The sequence below is a fragment of the Acipenser ruthenus genome, chromosome 39 (assembly GCF_902713425.1).
Source record: "Acipenser ruthenus chromosome 39, fAciRut3.2 maternal haplotype, whole genome shotgun sequence".
NCBI lineage: Eukaryota > Metazoa > Chordata > Actinopteri > Acipenseriformes > Acipenseridae > Acipenser > Acipenser ruthenus.
In genome coordinates, this window is record NC_081227.1 from 8,103,805 (window position 1) to 8,130,934 (window position 27,130).

Here is a 27,130-nt window from a genome sequence, read left to right on the forward strand (position 1 = left end):
TCTCCCACACTTACTGTGTCCTTTAGATCCCCGTCGTACCATCTCCCAAGACTCTTCACTGGCTTCTCAGACACTGTTGGTTAATGAGGAATGTTTTATCTACTACTTTACCTTTAATTATAGAGAAGCTCCTTGATTTAGTGGGCTTGAATTGCATTCGTGCCCATTCAATGTTATTGGTTAATTTGCCCAGTAGCCAATTAGTGCAGGCTACTGTTGTAGTCATGGTTGTCATGTCATCCATGTATGCTCGAATTGGTGGTAGTCGCATTCCAGAAGCCAAGCGCTCTCCTCCTACTACCCATTTTGATGCCCTAATGATTACTTCCATTGCCATGGTAAAAGCCAGTGGAGAAATGGTGCCATTATTCTGCCATTATTCCAACCTCTAGGCGTTGCCATGTAGTGCTGAATTCTGAAGTTGAAAAACTGAATTGCAAATCTCCAAAGTAGGCTTTCACTAAATTTGTTATTGTCATCGGTACACTGAAAAAATTAAATGTTGCCCAAAGAAGTTCATGTGGCACTGAACCATATGCATTAGCCAAATCCAGGAATGTCACATGGAGCTCCTTCCTCTCCTTTTTAGGTGATTGAATTTGTTGCCAGATCACATTGATGTGTTCTAAGCAACCTGGGAAACCTGGAATGCCCGCTTTTTGTATTGAAGTGTCAATGAAGCAGTTCTTTAATAGGTAAAAAAAATGGCAGGATTACAAAAAAGAAAGCAGCAGAAAATAAAAAACTAACAGGACAAACTGAATGCGACGTGTTAAACGAAGAGCAGACCCTGACACAGTGAAAACAAACCAAATAGATCTAAAAGAAAGGGTCCCCAGAAACAGAAAGCATTGATAAAACTGAGCGTGTTTCTATATATTATTATTATTTATTTCTTAGCAGACGCCCTGATACCTTACAAGATATCACATTATTTTTACATACAATTACCCATTTATACAGTTGGGTTTTACTGGAGCAATCTAGGTAAGGTACCTTGCTTAAGGGTACAGCAGCAGTGTCCCCCACCTGGGATTGAACCCATGACCATCTGGTCAAGAGTCCAGAGCCCTAACCACTACTCCACACTGCTACCATTGTAGCGGGTGGGACTAGAATTCTGCACACCTGTAGGTAATTGAGTGATAATTACGGCTAGTCAATGAACAATCTTGGACTAAGTAAAAGCCACTCACTGCAGCTGTGTGGACAAGCTTTTCTTTTGGGTCCGTGCGTTTGTTTGGATTCAGCCGTAACTGGACGTGTGTTTCCCCTGTTGTTACTACGACTACTTGGAAAGGGTAAGCTAATTTTGCTTTTTAGTTCCCTTCCCGGTGGGAGTTTAGCCTTGTGAACATTGTTTTTAATTATTAATTTTTTGTTTGTTTGTTTATAGTTACTGAACAGGACAGACGTGGAATGTTGTGCCTTATATAGCCGTGTCTGCCTGGTGGTAATGTTTTGTTTTAAATTGATATTTTGTTTTATTTTCATTGTAAGTGGTTGATACTCATTTTCTTTTTGTAGTTTTTTTAGTGTCAATCACCGTTTGTTTTACACCGTTTCTTTGCTATTGTGATTGTTTTTGGTGTGTGTCATTTTGTTTATTTCTAGTTTATTATTGATTTATATTTAGTTTCCCCGTGTTGTTCTGAAGGATTTGAGCTTGTGTTAATAACAGTAGAAGTCGGCACGATAGTTGAGTGGTTTAGGGAAACAGTGTCCTTTTTATTTTTTTCTGTCTTGGTTGTTTTGTGTGTATGCTGGGCAGGTAGTGCCTTTTTTGGCAGTTAATTATCAGCTGCTATCTAACATCCATGCAAATAATCAATATTTTTGCTATTTTCTTTGGCTCCCGGGATCACCATCGTGTGTGATTTGATTTTGTTGTTTTCTTTACGATAAGAGTACAATAGTATTGATTATTTGTGTTTGTTCTGTTGTGTTGGTGCACTGAGATTTTGATTGGTTTAGATTTTGTGTGGTTTTGTTTCTTTTTTTATGTAGGATTCCCGGGTGCTCCTGCTGTCAAGGGCGCCGGGACCATTTGATTTGTAGCATTGTATTACTCTTTGTGTGTGTGCTTTCTTGCTAGGATTTACGACCTCTCTTTCTAGTGGACGTAAGCGGTACTACCAGGGCCTGGCTACAACAATCATTGTATTTTGTCCTAAATCTTTTAGATATTTTTGTTAATAAAATCCATTTTTGTACTTTAATACCTGCCTCCTCGGTGTTCATTTAATTGAAGGGATTTGAGTGGGGAACCTAACCATAACCTTCTGGGAGTTAAGAACATAAGAAAGTTTCCAAACGAGAGGAGGCCATTCAGCCCATCTTGCTCGTTTGGTTGTTAGTAGCTTATTGATCCCAGAATCTCATCAAGCAGCTTCTTGAAGGATCCCAGGGTGTCAGCTTCAACAACATTACTGGGGAGTTGGTTCCAGACCCTCACAATTCTCTGTGTAAAAAAGTGCCTCCTATTTTCTGTTCTGAATGCCCCTTTATCTAATCTCCATTTGTGACCCCTGGTCCTTGTTTCTTTTTTCAGGTCAAAGAAGTCCCCTGGGTTGACATTGTCTATACCTTTTAGGATTTTGAATGCTTGAATCAGATCGCCACGTAGTCTTCTTTGTTCATGACTGAATAGATTCAATTCTTTTAGCCTGTCTGCATACGACATGCCTTTTAAAGCCGTGATAATTCTGGTTGCTCTTCTTTGCACTCTTTCTAGAGCAGCAATATCCTTTTTGTAATGAGGTGACCAGAACTGAACACAATATTCTAGGTGAGGTCTTACTAATGCATTGTAAAGTTTTAACATTACTTCCCTTGATTTAAATTCAGCACTTCTCACAATATATCCGAGCATCTTGTTGGCCTTTTTTATAGCTTCCCCACATTGTCTAGATGAAGACATTTCTGAGTCAACATAAAGTCCTAGGTCTTTTTCATAGTTCCCTTCTTCAATTTCAGTATCTCCCATATGATATTTATAATGCACATTTTTATTTCCTGCATGCAATACTTTACACTTTTCTCTATTAAATTTCATTTGCCATGTGTCTGCCCAGTTCTGAATGCTGTCTAGATCATTTTGAATGACCTTTGCTGCTGCAACAGTGTTTGCCACTCCTCCTATTTTTGTGTCGTCTGCATATTTAACAAGTTTGCTTACTATACCAGAATCTAAATCATTAATGTAGATTAGGAATAGCAGAGGACCTAATACTGATCCCTGTGGTACACCACTGGCTACTTTGCTCCATTTTGAGGTTTCTCCTCTAATCAGTACTTTCTGTTTTCTAACTGTTAACCACTCCCTAATCCATGTGCATGCATTTCCTTGAATTCCTACTGCATTCAGTTTGAGAATTAATCTTTTATGCGGGACTTTGTCAAAAGCTTTCTGAAAATCTAAATAAATCATGTCGTATGCTTTGCAATTATCAATTTTCAATGTTGCATCCTCAAAGTCAAGTAGTTTAGTTAGACACGATCTCCCTTTCCTAAAACCATGCTGACTGTCTCCCAGGATATTGTTACCATATAGGTAATTTTCCATTTTGGATCTTATTATAGTTTCCATAAGTTTACATATAATAGAAGTCAGGCTTATTGGTCTGTAGTTACCTGGTTTGGTTTTGTCTCCCTTTTTGTGGATCGGTATTACGTTTGCTATTTTCCAGTCTGTTGGTACAACCCCTGTGTCAAGAGACTGTTGCATGATCTTGGTTAGCGGTTTGTAAATAACTTCTTTCATTTCTTTGAGTACTATTGGGAGGATCTCATCCGGTCCAGGGGATTTGTTTATTTTAAGAGCTCCTAGTCCCTTTAACACTTCTGCCTCTGTTATGCTAAAGTTATTTAAAATTGGATAGGAACAGGTCGACATGTCAGGCATGTTGTCCGTGTCCTCCTTTGTAAAAACCTGTGAAAAGTAATCATTTAATATATTTGCTTTTTTTTTTCTTCATCTATGATTTTGCCATTTGTGTCTCTTAGACATTTAACCTCCTCTTTGAATGTTCCCTTGCTGTTATAATATTGGAAAAACATTTTAGAATTGGTTTTAGCCCCCTTAGCAATATCGGGGCTCCTGGTAAATTTGATGTGGCGTGGTCGAATCTTACTGTTGTAATAGTAACTAAGTTGCCCCCCCGTCACACCATGGTGAATTTGCACGGTAATTCTGCAGTTTACCATGTTTGTACTGACCTGTACCCTAACCATGCTTCCCTGTGCTCTCGGTGCTTTATTTAAGAATATTGCAGACAACTGTTTGAGTCTGTGTGTATTTTAGTTTTAGTAAAAAAAGTACAGTACATACAGTAGGCTACGCAAGTAAATACTGTTCATCTTAATTCAGTTGTGTATGCAATACATAATTAATTACTGAGAAGAAAGGATTTCAGTTTGTGTTTAATTAAAGAACGCTGCAATTATGTTTCCGTGCTTCCCTTCCATTATTAATGTGAAGTTTAAAATAAAGCACCTTAAAATATAAAAGAAACCAAAAACAAATTGCATTTATTGCCATTGTTATTTAATATACACTATTAATGAACACATTTGTGTTTTCTTTGATATTTGAAGGTGCTTTATTTTAAAGTAACTAAATATGGGAGGTGAAAATAACAAAAATTTAATAATGAATAACAATTCATGAAACGTTAAATTTAAGCAAGTATCGAATATTGAATTTTAGCATCAAATAATAAATACTAGCATTAAATTAATGTATCAAATGTTACATTTTAACATCAAATATTAAATTCAAGATTGAATATTAAATGCAAGTATTGAATGTTAAATACTACCATTGAATGTTAAATGCAACAGTTGAATGTTAAACTAGCATCAAACATTAAATATGAGCTTTATCCATTCGGTGTGCACTTTATCCATTCGGTGTGCACTTTATCCATTCGATGCAATGCACTTGCAAGCTGTCAATCAATCCCATCCGCCCTGCCCATTCTCACCCCTTCCACATCGGGGAGATCGGTGTTCCTCCTTGTTACCTGTTAACTGCTCAGCCAATGAGAGGCTTTGATTTTTAAAACTGAAATATGGTAGCTGTCTTGTGCCGTCTGTAGAAATTAAAAAGGGTCTTATTGTTTTACCTGTTTTGTATGTAAAATGTTGCACATTAAATAACGGTATTAAGTCTTACGTTTTTAATTTTTTTAAACGTATTTTATTTTATTAGGTTCACATGGCTGAAGCTGCTAGGCCCGACATAGCGACCCAGCTACAGAACTATGCTCAACAAATATTATTGTGGCTAAAAATTAATAACAGTGATGATACCGTTTTGTACATTTTAGAGTGGCTGCAAAGCATTTTGATTAATTCAGAGGCAAGTGGAATTTATGTGAACGGCCCGTTGGTGGAAGTTTTATCTGAGTTACATCGTGAGTTTAACGGTGTTGTAACCAATTCAGTACCCCCTCAGAAACCTGTATCCCCTGGCGCATTGTATTTTACCTCGTGTCTATATAAAATAAGTGATGTGCACGCGTAGCAGTTGTCGGCTGCATTTTGCAATCATTTACTGAATTAATCAAAACATTTAATAAGGTTTATTATGTACAGCTGTAAGATTATAAGGGTTATTATGTTATGTGCAGCTGTAAGATTATAAGGGTTATTATGTACAGCTGTAAGATTATTATAATTATTATTATTTATTTCTTAGCAGACGCCCTTATCCAGGGCGACTTACAGTCATAAACAAAAATGCATTTCAAAAATCACAGTACAAGTAATAATACAATTAAGAGCAAGATCAACACAATGACTTTAGCTCTAGCAAGTACAAGTATGACAAAATACGATTCAATAACGGAGCAGATAACAGTGTCAGTGATAGTTACATCAGGATATAATTAAATACAAAATACTACAGATTAAATAACACTTGACAGATTACAGTACTCTAAAGTACAGGATAAATGTAAAAAATAGGGGGCAGATAAGAGCAAGTAAAGCGCATTTAAGGAAGAGTGATAAGTGTCCAGAGGGAAAAAAAAGAGTTCTACAGGTGCTGTCTGAAGAGGTGAATCTTGAGGAGGTTGCTGGAAGGTGGTCAGGGAGGTACAGCTGTAAGATTATAAGGGTTATTATGTTATGTGCAGCTGTAAGATTATAAGGGTTATGTGCAGCTGTAAGATTATAATGGTTATGTGCAGCTGTAAGATTATAAGGGTTATTATGTTATGTGCAGCTGTAAGATTATAAGGGTTATGTGCAGCTGTAAGATTATAAGGGTTATTATGTGCAGCTGTAAGATTATAAGGGTTATTATGTTATGTGCAGCTGTAAGATTATAAGGGTTATTATGTTATGTGCAGCTGTAAGATTATAAGGGTTATTATGTTATGTGCAGCTGTAAGATTATAAGGGTTATTATGTGCAGCTGTAAGATTATAAGGGTTATGTACTGGTCGCATGGGCATCTTCAAATTCTATGCTATGTTCAAACATTTCAGTTCTAAATCAGTTAACTAAAAAAGATCTTCATGTGATTGAAATGTATTTGTGTTTTAATATAATTGAAATGTATTGTGCAAACGTTTTAATAGTTACATTACAAACTAATATTAAGAAATGTAATTATACACTTTTACACTGCCTTCTCTAAAATATAATTTACACAAATGTGCTACTTTTTCAAGCTCTTATCAACGGCTACAATTATCAGTGTTTTTTAGTTATTTATTTAGTTATCGTTACAGTGTGATTATTTTAGTTGTACAGTAGTTTGGTCTCGTCACTTATCTTGCCACCACAAGCCTCCATACGATTGCAGGCTTTTGCTATCGTGCTCCATGCAGGTTTTCCATACCGTATAGAAACCCCGATGTTGTGAAACTTAATCGTCTGCTGTCATACACACAGGCATGTTTGCTTTCTTTACAACACAATAATGTTTCACTTCAGAGACGCCTAAAAAACACTATTTTACCCAGATACTCCTGACGCTCGCTTCCTATTGGCTGAACCACGTTTGTGTAGCCAATCACAAAATTCCAGACAGAGAGTTTCTGATAAGCAGTTTGATTAGTTATGGTTGGCAAAATATGTTGAAGAATTCTGTGACAAACATTCAATATCCATGTCACAAACAAATCCATTGTTTATAACCGAGTATGGTATTTAAATACATTGCTTTGTGAAGACTATCGGAGATGATCCGGATGACTGTACTCGGGATTCTCTGCTGGGTTCATGCAGCTGCTGCAGGTCAGTTTTTACACTAGAAATATTTACTGTCTTCAATAAATATACATTTCAAATACTACGAGGCTTCCTCGCAGGATGTGCCTGCTTTAAGGAAAAACAAATAGTTTGAAACTGGCAGTCGCCACTCTGAAAGTAAATCGTATTTTGTGTGAATGTTAACAAGGCGTCCCTTCTGACGAGTCTGTTGCGGCTGTTATTTGAGTTACTGTGTGTGCGTGTAGACCAAATAACAAAACAACAACGATGCCAAACGGACTAAACAGATAAATGCAAAAGTATTGAAAGAAAATCAAGTGTTAATTGAGGTCCTGAACTCGCGTGAAACTGGAATAAGCAGTGAACCGGGCGAAGCTGCAAAACAAGCGAAAGGGACCGACTTGACAGTAATTGGAGGAAGACAGATACCTGAGAAACTGCACCATGGCATGAGAGACAGTGCGGGCCTTCACTTCTGCATAGCTATACCTATGAGAAACTGCACCATGGCATGAGAGACAGTGCGGGCCTTCACTTCTGCATAGCTATACCTATGAGAAACTGCACCATGGCATGAGAGACAGTGCGGGCCTTCACTTCTGCATAGCTATACCTATGAGAAACTGCACCATGGCATGAGAGACAGTGCGGGCCTTCACTTCTGCATAGCTATACCTATGAGAAACTGCACCATGGCATGAGAGACAGTGCGGGCCTTCACTTCTGCATAGCTATACCTATGAGAAACTGCACCATGGCATGAGAGACAGTGCGGGCCTTCACTTCTGCATAGCTATACCTATGAGAAACTGCAGCCCGTGCAATTGTGAACCCCGACTTTATATTATATTGATATTCACATTTAGCTGTTTATGTTTAATAAAATATGTTTTATTAATAAATAGGTTGTTCTGCTTCGTGCTTTTTCACACGGTTAGTAATGCGAACAGTTCACGTGATTTCCATGGCAGGCAACTAAAGAAAGTTCATGTATTTAAGCTGTAATTTATTTTTTATTTTATTTTATTTATTTATTTTATTTATAAGATGCTATTTAACAGATGAGTAATCATTCTCTGTGTTTGTTTACTTATACAACGGACCTTGTAACACAAACTGTGTGTTTGACAAGACAAATTTATACTTAAAAAAAAAAAAAAAGATGACAGTAGTTGAAAGCAAACTATGTACGTAAGACAGTAGTACTAATAAACATGTATTTTATTAGCTATTCAGTATGATTAGAATAAAGCATCAGGTTTACTAGTGTTGCCAGCGATTACATTTAAAAAATAAAATGAAAAAAGCATTTCTGCCTCTATTTACTGTGTTTTTATTCCGTAGACAGGGAGAATGGAGACAGGAGAGACGATGAAAAAAACCTAGGGTAATTGCAGCGTACCAAATTCCTGTCCACTTGATGGTGAATGGCAACGTTCTGTTTAAACCGGTTTTAATTGAGTTTTAAATGTGGAAGTGAGTCTTCAAAAAGACGGGACAAAAAGGGTTTTTCAATTTCAACCTGCCAGCAGTGGCTTCATTTAACTCATGTTGCAGTCAGTCAGTCCATCCAGCAGTAGGTTTAACTGCTGTTTATCCAACCTCAGAGTAACACTGTATGAATATATTGCAACGTCAGGTAAAATGTTATTAAAATACATACGTGTGTGTTTGTGTGTGTGTATATATACTGTATATATAAATTAGTACCAGTCAAAAGTTTGAGTACACCTGCTTGAAACCAGGTTTTTCATGATTATCTATGCTTTTAACTGTATAAACTTGTCTATAAACACTTAATATTTCATTATATGATACGTGTACTTATATAAGCTGATAATCATAAGTGAATTGCATTCAAAAATTTTATTTTTAAATGAAAATGTAAATCTTGTCAATTTCAATGAAATGGTCCCCCAAAGCAAGGGGATTTCAGTCTGAAGCCCAAGTCAGTTAAAAGTCTGAAATGTGTATAACACGGTGTTAGAACACTGGCCTACGTATAAAAGTGTCTTTGTTAGATGTTCTCTGAGTTAACTAGCATGTTACCTAATTAACCTTTTGTCACCAATTATTGTTAACAGGTGAGGGTCCATGATTACTATAAATATAGGTAGCATAGGCACAAGTTTGTCATTCCTGGATGTAAGAGAGCAGAAAATGGCAAAATACGCTCAGTTAAGCAAAGAAAAAAGAAATGAAGGTCAATCTTTAAGACAAATTGCAAGAACTTTGCAAGTGTCTGTAACTGGTGTGGCCAAGACCATCAAACGATTTGAAGAAACTGGCACTCATGAGGACCGAACAAGGTCAGGCAGACCAAGGGTGACCTCAGAATCGGAGAACAAGTTCATTAGAGTCACAAGTCTGCGAAACCGGCGATTAACTGCCCCTGAAATACAAGCTCAGCTAAATGCTACTAGAAGTACAGATGTTTCAACATCAACTGTTCAGAGGAGATTGCGTGAAGCTGGCCTAACTGGAAGAATGCTGCAAAGAACCCATTGTTAAGAGTGCAGAATAAGAGGAAGTGACTTGCCTGGGCCAAAAAACACAGAAACTGGACGTTTGAGGAGTGGAAGTCGGTCTTATGGACCGATGAGTCAAAATTTGAAATATTTGGGTCCAACCGCCGAGTATTTGTAAGACGCAGAGAGGGTGAGCGCATGAGTTGTGCATGTGTGGTTCCCACTGTCAAGCATGGAGGAGGCAGTGTCGTGGTCTGGGGTTGCTTTGCTGGTGACAGAGTTGGTGATCTTTACCAAGTCCATGGCAAGCTCAACCAGCATGGCTATCATAGCATACTTCAGAGGCATGCCATTCCATCAGGATTACTGCTAGGTGGGCAGTCCTTCATTCTTCAGCAAGATAATGACCCGAAACACACCTCAAAGTTGTGCAAGAACTATCTGGCGAAGAAGGGAAGTGAAGGACAACTCAATCTAATGACCTGGCCTGCCCAGTCTCCAGAACTCAATCCCATAGAACTTGTATGGGACGAACTGGACAGAAGAGTCAAAGCAAAGCTACCCATGAGTGTCCTACATCTCTGGGAATTGCTGCAGAAGAGCTGGGAAGACGTGTCGGGTGATTTCCTGCTGAAACTTGTTAACCGAATGCCTCGTGTTATTAAGGCAAAGGGCGGCTATTTTGAGGAATCCAAGATTTAGAGACAATTTTCAATTCTCTTGAACATTGCTTTGATACTCCTTATGTTTTGTTTTGTATATTGTAACATGTGTTTTCATTTTCAAGTATTTACAGAAGTAATACATTGTCAAATATGAAAAAAACCTAGTTTCCAGCAAGTGTACTCAAACTTTTGACTGGTACTGTTTGTATGTGTGTGTGTGTGTGTGTATATATATATATATATATATATTGTAAAATAGCGGGTTATGAGAAACAGCAGGGAGGGGGTTAAAACCTCCCTGCTATAGAAATGCACTGGTTTGATTTTGTGTTGCTTTATTGTTTTGTTAATTGTTTAATTGTTTTATTGTTAATTATTATCCGCACCTGGGCGTTATTGGAAATTAGGCCCAGGTGCGGGGGTTTAAAAAGAGAGCAGGCAGTCTGCTCAGGGCTGCTGAATGGAAGGAGGCAGAAAGGAGTGCTCTGCTTCCTGGCAGTCCCGAGAAAAGGTACAGTGCAAACCTGTGTGGTTGAGTTTTGTTGGAACAGGGAAACGGCTTAGCCGTCCTGTAATAGTTAGGTTCCTGCGTGTGTAGTTAATGCTCAGAAGAGCTAGGTGTTTATTTTGTGTACTTTGTTTTATTTACTTTTGTGATTATTAAAAAAATAGCGCGTGAGCGCTGGAAAAAAAATCAATTTCTCGTGTCTGGGTCACATTCTTAAAGGGGCAACGAACCCGAGTGAGGTTGATCCTTTCACAATATATATATATATATATATATATATATATATATATATATATATATATAATATATATATATATAATATATATAATATATAATATATATATATATATATATATATATATATATATATATATAATAAAAATGTATTAAATTAATCAATTTGCAGTTGAAAGCATTGGGTGATATAAATAACTATTGCAAACAATAGGTACTGCAGCTCATGCTGTGCCTCACACTATGTCATCGTATTTAAGTAGTTCGGGACAAACACCAATCACAAAATGTTTTAGTACAAATATTTATTGTAGAGAATGCGGAATATGCGATTTTACAGAAAAGTATGCTGTATATACACATTCATTTGGCATCAAACCTAACTTGGTTTGAGGGTTCGCTGCCTGGCCGACGACGAGGCTGAGACCTCCACTGATAAAACATAAAAATTGTTATTAAGAAAGGTGGAGATGGGGAGGTGGTGGGTTACGATGAAATCAAAACGCAACTGAGAGATAAGTGAAGAGGGTATTTATAGTGCTAACAATTTAATTAGCTAATGTGTAAATTGAATGATTCAGCTTGGTGACGCGGAGATTGGTGTCTGACCCTCCTCCCGAACTTTAATTGTAAATTTCATATTGTTGTATTGTGCTCAAAGTTTTACTTTCGTGAATATGGTTTATGTCTATTTTTATGTTGAATTTGATATTTAATATATGTTTGCAGGAACATGTATCAATTGTTAATTTATTTACAGCATTATCCAATAAAATAAAAGGTGGTTAAATAGCTGTGAGATACTGCAGTCCCTCAGAAAAGGTATTTTCATAGCTATGAGATACTGGACTCCCTCAGAAAAGGTATTTTCATAGATATGAGATAATGGACCCCTGGAAGTGTGAGTGCTGTTTTTTCGAGTGATAACTGTGTGTTGTAAGTTTTTCAACTGTCTTGTAAACGGGGAAACAGCTTGGCTGTCCTTTTATCAGTTAGGCTTTTGTTTTGATTAAACCTTTTTGTTTATCTGTGTGAATTAAAGTGCATGAAAGTGTTAGACGTGCAGTTGTGGTGTCTGGGTCTGTGGTTTGAAGGGTGCAAAGAAGTCTTAGCTGGGACGCCATTAGTGTTGACTTATCCAAGGTGTCGAGTTAACCACGGGTGCAATGAGCAATGGCATTCACATGCATGTGAGTAACACAACTCACACGGATACAGTATTACAGTATTCACAAGTTTAGTTAAATGTCCTTATGAAAAGGGTTGAAAGACCTGCAGTGAATGAATCAATCACAGTCCTGTACAAACTCGGTGTAATGTCCTTCCTCTTTAGTAAGCATGTAATGAAGATTCAGATGCACAGGTGGGTCTCAATTCACATGAAATTTACTCCATGGTTTATTAGTTAACATTAATGATGTTTAGTACTATTCTCCTGCACTAATCTACCACTCTGCTGCTGCTATTCTCACCGTGTCTATCCACACACGCTGTCTAATCCGTGTCTATCCACACGCTGTTTAATCCGTGTCTATCCACACGCTGTCTAATCCGTGTCTATCCACACACGCTGTCTAATCCGTGTCTATCCACACACGCTGTCTAATCCGTGTATCCACACGCTGTTTAATCCGTGTCTATCCACACGCTGTCTAATCCGTGTCTATCCACACACGCTGTCTAATCCGTGTCTATCCACACACGCTGTCTAATCCGTGTCTATCCACACACGCTGTCTAATCCGTGTCTATCCACACACGCTGTCTAATCCGTGTCTATCCACACACGCTGTCTAATCCGTGTCTATCCACACACGCTGTCTAATCCGTGTCTATCCACACACGCTGTCTAATCCGTGTCTATCCACACACGCTGTCTAATCCGTGTCTATCCACACACGCTGTCTAATCCGTGTCTATCCACACACGCTGTCTAATCCGTCTCTATCCACACACGCTGTCTAATCCGTCTCTATCCACACACGCTGGCTAATCCGTGTCTATCCACACGCTGTCTAATCCGTGTCTATCCACACACGCTGTCTAATCCGTGTCTATCCACACACGCTGTCTAATCCGTGTCTATCCACACACGCTGTCTAATCCGTGTCTATCCACACGCTGTCTAATCCGTGTCTATCCACACACGCTGTCTAATCCGTGTCTATCCACACACGCTGTCTAATCCGTGTCTATCCACACACGCTGTCTAATCCTTCCCGTTCTTGACCTTGCTTCCTTGTATTACTTAAAGGGGCAGCAGGACATTTCTGGACACTCGGTACAACTCGTAGAGTTCGATTGAAATAAGAATTAATAAAATAACTACAGTGTTGTTTTTATGAAAACAATCCAATCACAAATTGTGCACACACTGTTGACTCTGCTTTTAGGTATTGGCTTGTGCTGTCTAATCTGATGATTTAAATAGCAAAAGTTAACAAATTTACATTATACAGAATTAACTTGGTGAACAAAAACAATAATAAACAACTTAGTTTCACACAGAAATCAAGCATTGTCGCTTGTTTCGCATGCAAAAACACACGCTTTGAAAGTTCTGCTGGCAAGCTTGCAACCTGAGCTTTAAAGCCAGTTGAAGGAGAGCTCCTGTTTCTCTTCTGACTCATTGGGCACTGATACTGTAAGAAGGAGAGCTCCTGTTTCTCTTCTGACTCATTGGGCACTGATACTGTAAGAAGGAGAGCTCCTGTTTCTCTTCTGACTCATTGGGCACTGATACTGTAAGAAGGAGAGCTCCTGTTTCTCTTCTGACTCATTGTGCACTGATACTGTAAGAAGGAGAGCTCCTGTTTCTCTTCTGACTCATTGTGCACTGATACTGTAAGAAGGAGAGCTCCTGTTTCTCTTCTGACTCATTGTGCACTGATACTGTAAGAAGGAGAGCTCCTGTTTCTCTTCTGACTCGTGCACTGATACTGTAAGAAGGAGAGCTCCTGTTTCTCTTCTGACTCATTGGGCACTGATACTGTAAGAAGGAGAGCTCCTGTTTCTCTTCTGACTCATTGGGCAATGATACTGTAAGAAATCAGAGCTCCTGTTTCTCTTCTGACTCATTGTGCACTGATACTGTAAGAAGGAGAGCTCCTGTTTCTCTTCTGACTCATTGTGCACTGATACTGTAAGAAGGAGAGCTCCTTTTTCTCTTCTGACTCATTGGGCACTGATACTGTAAGAAGGAGAGCTCCTGTTTCTCTTCTGACTCATTGTGCACTGATACTGTAAGAAGGAGAGCTCCTGTTTCTCTTCTGACTCATTGTGCACTGATACTGTAAGAAGGAGAGCTCCTGTTTCTCTTCTGACTCATTGTGCACTGATACTGTAAGAAGGAGAGCTCCTGTTTCTCTTCTGACTCATTGTGCACTGATACTGTAAGAAGGAGAGCTCCTGTTTCTCTTCTGACTCATTGTGCACTGATACTGTAAGAAGGAGAGCTCCTGTTTCTCTTCTGACTCGTGCACTGATACTGTAAGCAGCTGCACTCGGTATTTGTGAAGGAATGAATGAACGATCCGTTTCCAGTCAGAGATCAGTCACGTGAAACGACAGTGTCCAGTTATCCACTAGTCTTTAATAGTTTTTATCTCTTTAGTACCGGTAATAAGTGTCGAGTTACGAGTAAAGCGTGTTGTCGATTAAAAAAATAAATAAATAAGAGGCAGGATGAATATATTTTATATAGAGAAAATCCGGGACCAAGACTGTCTGAATTAAGCGAAGGTGTTATCCACCAGTCAGGTTAACCGTGGTTGACTGTATTAAAATCCACACACGCTGTCTAATCCGTGTCTATCCACACACGCTGTCTAATCCGTGTCTATCCACACACGCTGTCTAATCCATGTCTATCCACACACTGTTTAATCCGTGTCTATCCACACGCTGTCTAATCCGTGTCTATCCACACACGCTGTCTAATCCGTGTCTATCCACACACGCTGTCTAATCCGTGTCTATCCACACACGCTGTCTAATCCGTGTCTATCCACACACGCTGTCTAATCCGTGTCTATCCACACACGCTGTCTAATCCGTGTCTATCCACACACGCTGTCTAATCCGTGTCTATCCACACACGCTGTCTAATCCGTGTCTATCCACACACGCTGTCTAATCCGTGTCTATCCACACACGCTGTCTAATCCGTGTCTATCCACACACGCTGTCTAATCCGTGTCTATCCACACACGCTGTCTAATCCGTGTCTATCCACACACGCTGTCTAATCCGTGTCTATCCACACACGCTGTCTAATCCTTCCCGTTCTTGACCTTGCTTCCTTGTATTACTTAAAGGGGCAGCAGGACATTTCTGGACACTCGGTACAACTCGTAGAGTTCGATTGAAATAAGAATTAATAAAATAACTACAGTGTTTTTATGAAAACAATCCAATCACAAATTGTGCACACACTGTTGACTCTGCTTTTAGGTATTGGCTTGTGCTGTCTAATCTGATGATTTAAATAGCAAAAGTTAACAAATTTACATTATACAGAATTAACTTGGTGAACAAAAACAATAATAAATGATGTAACTTAAAAAAGAGGATGGTGAGTAAGTAGATTCAAGAAACTGCACAGAGTCCTTTTCTTCAGTCAGTTGTTAGGTTTATTGAAATATGCAGGGAGTCTGGTCCCAGGTACAGGACACAGAATACTCGTTCTTACAATTGTTGCATGACATTAAATACCCTTCTGCATAGGTGTCTCTCTCCTCCTCTTTCTCTGACACTTAACCAATAGAAAAGGTACAACTCATTATCCTGTTAACATATATTTCATTTAGTGTGAGTGTGAGTGTGTGTGTGTGTGTGTGTAGTCCAGTGTGACGACCTCTGAACTCAGTGCATTCCTCAAACCCCTGGTGCCCCAAAAAGGTCCATACATCTGGTTTTTGTCATCTTCTCTCCGTTCTGCCTTAGACCCTTTAAGTCCTAGTGGTATTATCTCTTACTCTCCCTGTGAACCTCTTGGTCCAACGGGAGTCCCTGGGAGCCTTTTAGCCCCTTTATGCTTTGTATTCCTAAAAGTCTTAGAGCCTAGCCCCTCCTGGTCCACAGCACCAATATCTTGTTAGCTTGAGGTCAATGTTGGACAAGAAGCTTGTAGACACAAGGTCTCTTATCAATTGTTAGCAGTACATGCAATTTGAACCAAACAGTCTGCTATCTGCAATATTAGTTTCTTTTCAGAAAAGAACACCAGTATAGCTCTGCCAGTCCACATGCGTAGCAAACTGCTAATCAATTCTCGATCCATGTTTTCCAACAATAAACAACTTAGTTTCACACAGAAATCAAGCATTGTCGCTTGTTTCGCATGCAAAAACACACGCTTTGAAAGTTCTGCTGGCAAGCTTGCAACCTGAGCTTTAAAGCCAGTTGAAGGAGAGCTCCTGTTTCTCTTCTGACTCATTGGGCACTGATACTGTAAGAAGGAGAGCTCCTTTTTCTCTTCTGACTCATTGGGCACTGATACTGTAAGAAGGAGAGCTCCTGTTTCTCTTCTGACTCATTGTGCACTGATACTGTAAGAAGGAGAGCTCCTGTTTCTCTTCTGACTCATTGTGCACTGATACTGTAAGAAGGAGAGCTCCTGTTTCTCTTCTGACTCATTGTGCACTGATACTGTAAGAAGGAGAACTCCTGTTTCTCTTCTGACTCATTGTGCACTGATACTGTAAGAAGGAGAGCTCATGTTTCTCTTCTGACTCATTGTGCACTGATACTGTAAGAAGGAGAGCTCCTGTTTCTCTTCTGACTCATTGTGCACTGATACTGTAAGAAGGAGAGCTCCTGTTTCTCTTCTGACTCATTGTGCACTGATACTGTAAGAAGGAGAGCTCCTGTTTCTCTTCTGACTCATTGGGCACTGATACTGTAAGAAGGAGAGCTCCTGTTTCTCTTCTGACTCATTGGGCACTGATACTGTAAGAAGGAGAGCTCCTGTTTCTCTTCTGACTCATTGGGCACTGATACTGTAAGAAGGAGAGCTCCTGTTTCTCTTCTGACTCATTGGGCACTGATACTGTAAGAAGGAGAGCTCCTGTTTCTCTTCTGACTCATTGGGCACTGATACTGTAAGAAGGAGAGCTCCTGTTTCTCTTCTGACTCATTGGGCACTGATACTGTAAGAAGGAGAGCTCCTGTTTCTCTTCTGACTCATTGGGCACTGATACTGTAAGAAGGAGAGCTCCTGTTTCTCTTCTGACTCATTGTGCACTGATACTGTAAGAAGGAGAGCTCCTGTTTCTCTTCTGACTCATTGTGCACTGATACTGTAAGAAGGAGAACTCCTGTTTCTCTTCTGACTCATTGTGCACTGATACTGTAAGAAGGAGAGCTCCTGTTTCTCTTCTGACTCATTGTGCACTGATACTGTAAGAAGGAGAGCTCCTGTTTCTCTTCTGACTCATTGTGCACTGATACTGTAAGAAGGAGAGCTCCTGTTTCTCTTCTGACTCATTGGGCACTGATACTGTAAGAAGGAGAGCTCCTGTTTCTCTTCTGACTCATTGGGCACTGATACTGTAAGAAGGAGAGCTCCTGTTTCTCTTCTGACTCATTGTGCACTGATACTGTAAGAAGGAGAGCTCCTGTTTCTCTTCTGACTCGTGCACTGATACTGTAAGAAGGAGAGCTCCTGTTTCTCTTCTGACTCGTGCACTGATACTGTAAGCAGCTGCACTCGGTATTTGTGAAGGAATGAATGAACGATCCGTTTCCAGTCAGAGATCAGTCACGTGAAACGACAGTGTCCAGTTATCCACTAATTCTTTAATAGTTTTTATCTCTTTAGTACCGGTAATAAGTGTCGAGTTACGAGTAAAGCGTGTTGTCGATTAAAAAAATAAATAAATAAGAGGCAGGATGAATATATTTTATATAGAGAAAATCCGGGACCAAGACTGTCTGAATTAAGCGAAGGTGTTATCCACCAGTCAGGTTAACCGTGGTTGACTGTATTAAAATTGTTATTACAATAAATGTATTTTTTTACATCTTGTGTATTCCTGTGATTATTAAGTACATCACCACTGCCACTGTGCTGCTCCCCACATCCGAGGAACCCAGGAGGGACCCCCCTCCCCGGACCTCGTGTCCCGGAAGGTTTCTAGTCTGTGACCCGAAGATTCTGGACATTCTGCTACCCTGGGAAGGTCATAGAAACTCATGTTTGAACCCTGTCCTAGTGCCATAGACAAGGCAACATAGAAAATAGATCAATATTATGAAAACTCTACCTTTCAACATTCAAAACCAAAATTAAGTAAACCAAATAAGCATGCCTGTATTTCTGAGAGGAAAATGGTTTTCTATGTGGAACATTTCAGATATCTGCACATTTCTGCAATGATTTAATGTTTTTTGTGGCTATCGCTGCTTTCTGCACCCTTGTGTGAATTCTGCATTGCTTTGTGACATCACAGAATCGTGGAATCCTGGAGAGACTGGTACATGTCAGCAGATCACTGGCACTGTGTGTTTTACTCTGGGATTATTGAAATGTGTCACTAATCATCATTTATATTCATCTTCCAGGAACTCATTCACTGCAGTTTTTTGGAATGGCGACCTCCGAAGGGACAGGGCTTTCACAGTTTGTGTTTCTGGTGATGCTGGATGATGTGCAATACACGTCCTTTAACAGCACCATGGAAAAACCTGTCCTCCGAACAGCCTGGATGAATGAGACTAAGGGTCGTGAGTTCTGGGAAATAATTCGCTGGCATATTCTCTATGATCAAGACCTCATAAAATGGAGTTTGCAAAATACAGTCGAGCACTTTAACCATACTGGAGGTGAGTACAGACACACACAGCCCCTTCTATCACTGTTACACAGGGTCTATAGGACTGAGTACAGACACACACAGCCCCTTCTATCACTGTTACACAGGGACTATAGGAATGAGTACAGACACACACAGCCCCTTCTATCACTGTTACACAGGGTCTATAGGACTGAGTACAGACACACACAGCCCCTTCTATCACTGTTACACAGGGTCTATAGGACTGAGTACAGACACACACAGCCCCTTCTATCACTGTTATAGACACAGGGTCTATAGGACTGAGTACAGACACACACAGCCCCTTCTATCACTGTTACACAGGGTCTATAGGACTGAGTACAGACACACACAGCCCCTTCTATCACTGTTAGAGACACAGGGTCTATAGGACTGAGTACAGACACACACAGCCCCTTCTATCACTGTTACACAGGGTCTATAGGACTGAGTACAGACACACACAGCCCCTTCTATCACTGTTACACAGGGACTATAGGAATGAGTACAGACACACACAGCCCCTTCTATCACTGTTACACAGGGTCTATAGGACTGAGTACAGACACACACAGCCCCTTCTATCACTGTTACACAGGGTCTATAGGACTGAGTACAGACACACACAGCCCCTTCTATCACTGTTAGAGACACAGGGTCTATAGGACTGAGTACAGACACACACAGCCCCTTCTATCACTGTTATAGATATACTGTTATAAAAAAATAAATAACAATAATTATTATTTATTTATTAGCAGACACCCTTATCCAGGGCGATTTACCTGTAATAATAATAAATAATAAATAATAAATAATAAATAATAAATAATAAAATATAAAATATAAAATATAAAATATAAAATATAAAATATAAAATATAAAATATAAAATATAAAATATAAAATATAAAATATAAAAAATAAAAAATAAAAATAATAATACAAAATAATAAATTGCACAGGGGCAGAGGGGTACCCTGTTCTATAAATAAATAATACATTTATGACAGGGCTTTGCCTGCCCTTTTCATGTGCAGGGCTCCTTGCCCTGCCACATATCCCCCCCACCTTGTGCAACGCACACTTGGCCCCAACGGTCACCTCCCCCTTCAGTCTCAAAGTCTTGGAAGAGGGGAAGCAAGGTGTTTATGGGGGCGGCCATGGTGGGATGTCCTCCACCCCCCCATCATGGCTGGCAGCTCCCTCTTCCGGGGCTCCAGCCACACTTCATCGGGCAGCGGAAATACTGCAGGGGGAGCTGGTCTTCTGACCTTCCCCCCCCCCCCTTTTCTCCTGGCCGGCAGCTCCTCTTTATGGGGCTCCAGCCACACAATCTCCCGTAGCGAAACTGCTGCGGGGGGAGCTGGTCTGGTAGCGACGCCAGGCGAAGCAGAGTCAGCTGCGACCCCAGGCTAGGCGGGACCGTCTGCGACCCCAGGCGAGGCGGGACTGTCGGCGACCCTAGGAGACAAAAAAGACATAGCTCTCCCAGGCGATGCGGGCGTGGCATCCCTGAGCGGAGCAAGGCAGGCATCCCTGAGCGGAGCAAGGCAGAGCTGGCGACCCCAGGCGACGGCGGCAGCGGAACCTCGGGAGCCGACAGCCGGAGGGGAGCCCCTGGCCATGAAGGCAGCAGAGAGAGCTCCACTTCCACCTCCCCCCCCCCCCCCCCAGTGGAGGCAGAGGCAGCTCCTGCTCCTCTCCTCCAGGTGGTGATGGTAGAGGAGGCAGGGGCTTCTCCCCTTCTGGCTGCAGCGGGGGGCCCAGCAGGCATGCTCCCTCTGCTGACGGAGATGGAACCAGCAGGCATTCTCCTTCTGGTGGAGGCAGAGGCAGCTCCTGCTGCTCTGCTTCTTGCGGTGGAGGCAGAGGCAGCAGGCATTCTTCTGGTGGGATGGGGGCAGTTACCTGGGAAATTTCCCCACTCCCTACCGATGCAGCAACAATACATGCTGTGGAGTAGGGCTTCCCAGCCAACCTTCTCCTGTGGCTGTAGCCCTGGTTCCACCTCCTCTTTCTGAGGTGGGGAGTGGTAGTAGTCGGGCGACACGTGCCTGACCTTGCCAACTTCAAAGCACCACTCCTTCCCCCTCAAGCAGGTTAGGCAGACCTCCACTGGGCCAGATACGCCGTCGGGCTTGCGACCAGCCCCACGCTGCTGCTGCTGCTACTGCCGCTGCTTCCTTCCCATTTTCTTTCCACACAAAGTAAAAAAAAAAAAAAAAAAAAACCTGCAAAGGAACCTGGGTGGCGCTGGTGATCCCACTACTACCACACAGGCAGGACTGCAGGGCAAAAAACACGTTGTGCGCCGTTTATTTAAATATACAAAAACAAATAATATTTAAACAAAAACACTTGCTCACAGAGCGAAACAAAAGATGTAAGCAAAACAAAATCACAAACACAAAATAATACGATCAGGCTGGGCAGTAGCCTTCACTGATCTACTTATTTTTTTTATCTTTGATTTTTACCCTCCTCTCTCTCGCTCGCTCTCGTTCACTCCTCTCAGTGTAGCCCTGAGTGTAGAGAACTGCAGGCTTTTATTTACTGTGGCCATGGGGTTAACTATCAATTATCTCATTACCCCTCGGACACAATCTGCACAAAGTTTTTAATTATTCCTGGCAGAGGACGAACACCAATATTGCCTCTACCAGAACACTTTTTAAATAAACAAAAATGGCGCTTTGCCGTCATATATAAATACATTTTTAAATAAATACAAATAAACAACAACACGGCTTTCACCGTCATATTTACCCCTAATAATTCATAACAATAATAGTAATAATACAACAATACAACAAAAGACATACAAAATAATAATCTGCACGGGCGGAGGGGTACCCCGTTCTGTAAATAAATAAACAAATAAATGTACAGTGATAGATTTCAAAGCGGACGCTCTTCAATCCCTCATCAATGCTAACGTCTTTATCTAGCACATACACATCAGAAAACTTGCGTTGCAAATTTTCAATCACGTCATATACAGAATCTTCCCCAGTTTCAGGCATGGGTGTATAGCACTGTTATATGAATTCTGTGAAGTCTAGGTACAGTAAATAGGTTGTTCTGACCAGTACCAAACCTGACACGGCTTCCTTACAACCTGCAACACCAACAAATAAATAAAGAAATCTTCTCGTTTTATTCTCTGTAAATACACAGGCATCCATTTTTCACTCTCGGCTATGTATATACAGATGACCCGGTTTGTCAAGCACATTTTACATACACTTTTACAATACAGTTTTCTTAAACTTTGCAGATGCACATAGAAGCGCCTGCACGCTATTCTCACGGGAGTGACACATTTGGACTTGCATGCACTCCATGTGGAAATGGAGGGATAAGCAGCTGGGTGGTTAAGCAGAAGATCATTTACAATCCGGAGCAGAGCAGTTTCGGTACTGTGATGCGGCCGGAAGCCAGACTGCAGAGATTCAAGCAGATAGTTATCTGTGAGAGGTTTCATCATCTGGCTGGCTACAGCCCTTTCAAGAGTTTTGGAGAGGAAAGGGAGATTGGATGTGGGATGGAAGTTAGATAAAACAGCTGGGTCGAGGGAGGGTTTTTTGAGCACTGGCGTTACTCTGGCAGTTTTGAGGGCAGCAGGAACCAGGTCTTGGGCTGCACTGTAATATATACAGTGCCTTGCATAAGTATTCACCCCCCTTGGACTTGTCCACATTTTGTAGTGTTACAACCTGGAATTAAAATTGATTTAATTGGGATTTTTACCATTTGATTTACACAACATACTTAACACTTTGAAGGTGCAAAATTATTTTTTATTGTGACACAAAAAGTTAATTAAACAAAAAAAGACATTTGTTGGTTGCATAAGTATTCACCCCCTGAGTCAATACTTGGTAGAAGCACCTTTACCAGCAATTATAGCTGTGAGTCTTTTTGGGTAAGTCTCTACCAGCTTTGCACATCTGGATCCTGCAATTTTTGCCCATTTCTTCTTGGCAAAATTGCTCAAGCTCTGTCAAATTGGATGGGGACTGTTGGTGAACAGCAATTTTCAAGTCTTGCCACAGATTCTCAGTCGGATTGAGGTCTGGGCTTTGACTGGTCCATTCTAAGACATTCAGGTTCTTGTTTTTAAACCACTCCAGTGTAGCTTTGGCTGTGTGTTTAGGGTCCTTGTCCTGCTGGAAGGTGAACCTCCGCCCCAGTCTCAGGTCTCTTGCAGACTGAAACAGGTTTAGAATTTCCCTGTATTTGGCTCCATCCATCTTGCCCTCAATCCTGACCAGTTTCCCAGTCCCTGCCGATGAAAAGCATCCCCAGAACATGGTGTTGCCACCACCATGCTTCACCGTGGGGATGGTGTTCTCAGGGTGATGAGCAGTGTTGGCTTTGCGCCACACATAGCGTTTTGCGCTAAGGCCAAAAAGTTCAATTTTGGTCTCATCAGACCAGAGAACCCTTTTCCACATGTTTGCTGTGTCTCCCACGTGCCTTTTGGCAAAATCCAAACAGGATTTTTTTCAGCAATGGCTTTCTTGTCGCCACTCTTCCATAAAGCCCAGCTTTGTGGAGCGTCCGGGTTATAGTTGTCCCATGGATGGTTTCTCCCATCTCCAGCTGTGGATCTCTCCAGCTCCTTCAGAGTTACCATTGGCCTCTTGGTTGCTTCTCTGACTAATGCCCTCCTTACCTGGTCACTGAGTTTTGGTGGACGGCCTTCTCTAGGCAGAGTCACGGTTGTGCCATATTCTTTCCATTTTTTAATTTTTTGATTTAACGGTGCTCCGGGGGAAGTTCAAAGTTTGGGATATTTTTTTATAACCCAACCCTGATTGGTGCTTCTCCAGAACTATATCCCGGACTTGTTTTGGTAGCTCCTTGGTCTTCATGATGCTGTTTGTTTAGATATGCTCTCTAACAAACTCTGGGGCCTTCCAGAAACAGGTGTATTTAATCTGAGATCATGTGACACTTTAATTGCACACAGGTGGACTCCATTCAACTAATTATGTGACTTTTGAAGGCAATTGGTTGCACCAGAGCTTATTTAGGGGTGTCACAGCAAAGGGGGTGAATACTTATGCAATCAAGACTTTTCAGTTTTTTATTTGTAAATAATTTTGAAAAATATGTAGATTTTTTTCCCCACTTCGACATTATGGACTATTTTGTGTAGATCAGTGACAAACATTTACCTCTACATATTTAGCGTATCCGCTACGCATTTTGAGTTGGTAATACGCGGGTACGCTTTTATCAGAGTTGATACGCAATAATACGTAATCCATATTTCGCTCCTCGTCTATGATGTTGCCTTAGTTCGAGAAAGTGTTGCATTTAACGTCAGGGCTGGCCTTAGGGCAAGGCAAGATAGATTAAACAATCAGGTTTTGAGTTTAGTTACGTGATAGAATAACCAATCAGCTTTTGAGTTTAGTTGACCATCCAACCTCCCGTTTTAAAAAAAAAAAAAAAAAATTATCGTGGGTTGACTGACAGAAATTCCTACCACCCAGTTTCTTTGTATAATCACTGACATTCTGCTGTAGCCTATCAGGCTTTGTTGAGCTGACTCGCTTGTGTTTCAACGGCCAGTTTCGGACACAATGGAGGGAGTGTGAAGTACTGTGACTTGTGAGGAAATTATTCATTTCAAACTGGCACGGTACCTTTGTTTTTTAATTAATGCATTAGTTATGCATTCATTTTTGTCTGGGGAAAAAACCCACTTGCGTTCTAAAAAAAAAAAAAAAAAAAAGTGCTCGGTTTAGATAACTGCATCGCATGAAAAGAAAATACAGCTAAATGAGGATTTTACTAGAAAGGCGTGGGAGTAGGTACAAACGTTTATTATAATAATATAGTACAATATTGAAGTTTAATATTCTGTTTTTGGCTTGTGGTCCCGTTTTTCACAAACGCCTGCAGGGATGTCAGTAAAATTCGATTTTATAATAATTAGCGCAGCATTAACATTGTTAATGTGGTTAAGGTACTTAAGGCTTCTGTTTACTTTGCAAGTAGCGTACAATTACACTGTACATAAATGCCGTTTCATTGTGCTTTAAACAAGTCAGAAACGGCTGGTTTGTGATTTTATATTGAAGTTCAGTAAGATCATTAATGTAGCATTATGGATTTTGTTAACGGTAAAATATTTTTTTTTATGTAAGGACTGGGAATCACCATCCCGCATAAATGTAATCCTGTTTAACTGTATAGCTAAATATTTATGAAAAAAACGGCCATACAAGTAAGCGTGTTAAAGTGGGACTTAATACTACTACTAATAATAATAACGTAATATCAGAACTACCAATACATGCTTACTGATATTAACTTTTTATGAAGCGCTCACTACAAACAAATGGGTCCAATCTTTTTCGTTTTTTTTTATTCTTTTAATTGCTGAAAGAATCGGGCATTACTGTAATGTTACCGCGCTAAGCATTTTGGTCATCTTCCACAGTAATGCTGACTGTAAAAAACAAAACCCAACACAGAGCCAGCCTGAGCACAGACATGCTAAGATCACTGGTAATGCACAAAGTCATGATGTCATGACCTTTAGTGACACCTTGCTCAGGAAAGCCAAGTCAGCCACCTATGAAGCTAAACATTCAATATCTGAAAGTGCAGTTTGACCTGTTGGATTCCGTTCTTTTCCAAACACTCTCTTTGTAGACAGCTATTACATTTGGTGCCGATTCAGTGACTGTTTACAAGTTGTTGTTTTTTTTTAAAGTGCTTTGTTTCTCTGTTTTTAAAAGCTTATACATTTCAATTTGTTATGTTTTGACAGTAAATAAAATACAAACATACTACAAAAATGGCTATTTTCTGTATTTGAAATAAGTCAGTTGGTATAAATTAAAAAGATTGCATCTATACTAAGGTAAACAAAATTAAATTTAAACTGAAACAATCGTAGCTAATCTCATTAATTATTTTTTTTTACTGAAAGATTGATACTCAAAACTCACAAGAGTGTAGCATTTAGCTGTTTTATGCTCTAAAACAATTCTGGAGGGCTGCACCCCCCCCCCCCCCCCCCCCCCCCGAGATGTCCGCTACTTAAGTTCTACTCAAAAAAAAAGTGTCAAGGTTGGCAGGTCTGTATTTCATATTTTGACTCATCGGTCCATAAGACCGACTTCCACTCCTCAAACATCCAGTTTCTGTGTTTTTTGGCCCAGGCAAGTCACTTCCTCTTATTCTGCACTCTTAACAATGGGTTCTTTGCAGCAATTCTTCCAGTTAGGCCAGCTTCACGCAATCTCCTCTGAACAGTTGATGTTCAAACATCTGTACTTCTAGTAGCATTTAGCTGAGCTTGTATTTCAGGGGCAGTTAATCGCCGGTTTCGCAGACTTGTGACTCGAATGAACTTGTTCTCTGATTCTGAGGTCACCCTTGCCCTGCCTGACCTTGTTCAGTCCTCATGAGTGCCAGTTTCTTCAAATCGTTTGATGGTCTTGGCCACACCAGTTACAGACACTTGCAAAGTTCTTGCGATTTGTCTTAAAGATTGACCTTCATTTCTTTTTTCTTTGCTTAACTGAGCGTATTTTGCCATTTTCTGCTCTCTTACATCCAGGAATGACAAACTTGTGCCTATGCTACCTATATTTATAGTAATCATGGACCCTCACCTGTTAACAATAATTGGTGACAAAAGGTTAATTAGGTAACGTGCTAGATAACTCAGAGAACATCTAACAAAGACACTTTTGTACGTAGGCCAGTGTTCTAACACCGTGTTATACACATTTCAGACTTTTAACTGACTTGGGCTTCAGACTGAAATCCCCTTGCTTTGGGGGACCATTTCATTGAAATTGACAAGATTTACATTTTCATTTAAAAATAACATTTTTGAATGCAATTCACTAATGATTATCAGCTTATATAAGTACACGTATCATATAATGAAATATTAAGTGTTTATAGACAAGTTTATACAGTTAAAAGCATAGCTAATCATGAAAAACCTGGTTTCAAGCAGGTGTACTCAAACTTTTGACTGGTACTAATTTATATATACAGTATATATATACTGTGTATATATATACACAGTATATAATATATAAGCGCTGGAAACTCAATTTCTGTGTGCTGGGTAAATAAAAATAAAAGCACTTATTGTTTAATAATTTTCATCATTTAAATTGAAAATAAGGCGCATATATACGTTTATGATTTACACATTTAAAAAAAAACAACAA

General features: G+C 40.2%; 1 protein-coding gene across 6 annotated transcripts in view; it reads left to right on the forward strand.

The window, feature by feature from the left end:
* The first annotated feature begins 1,220 nt into the window (after positions 1–1,220).
* LOC117968461 (major histocompatibility complex class I-related gene protein-like) overlaps positions 1,221–27,130 on the forward strand; it is a 57,535-nt gene continuing 31,625 nt past the window's right edge. For 4 of the 6 annotated variants that reach the window (XM_059009618.1, XM_059009619.1, XM_059009615.1 and 1 more), the window contains exons 1-2: positions 7,043–7,248; positions 18,662–18,922. In XM_059009618.1, the coding sequence (XP_058865601.1) occupies positions 7,194–7,248; positions 18,662–18,922 (316 nt within the window). In that variant the 5' untranslated portion in view covers positions 7,043–7,193. Of the gene's footprint in view, positions 1,302–7,042; positions 7,249–18,661; positions 18,923–27,130 lie in introns of those variants that run through there. The other 2 variants (XM_059009617.1, XM_059009620.1) reach the window with 2 other exon arrangements.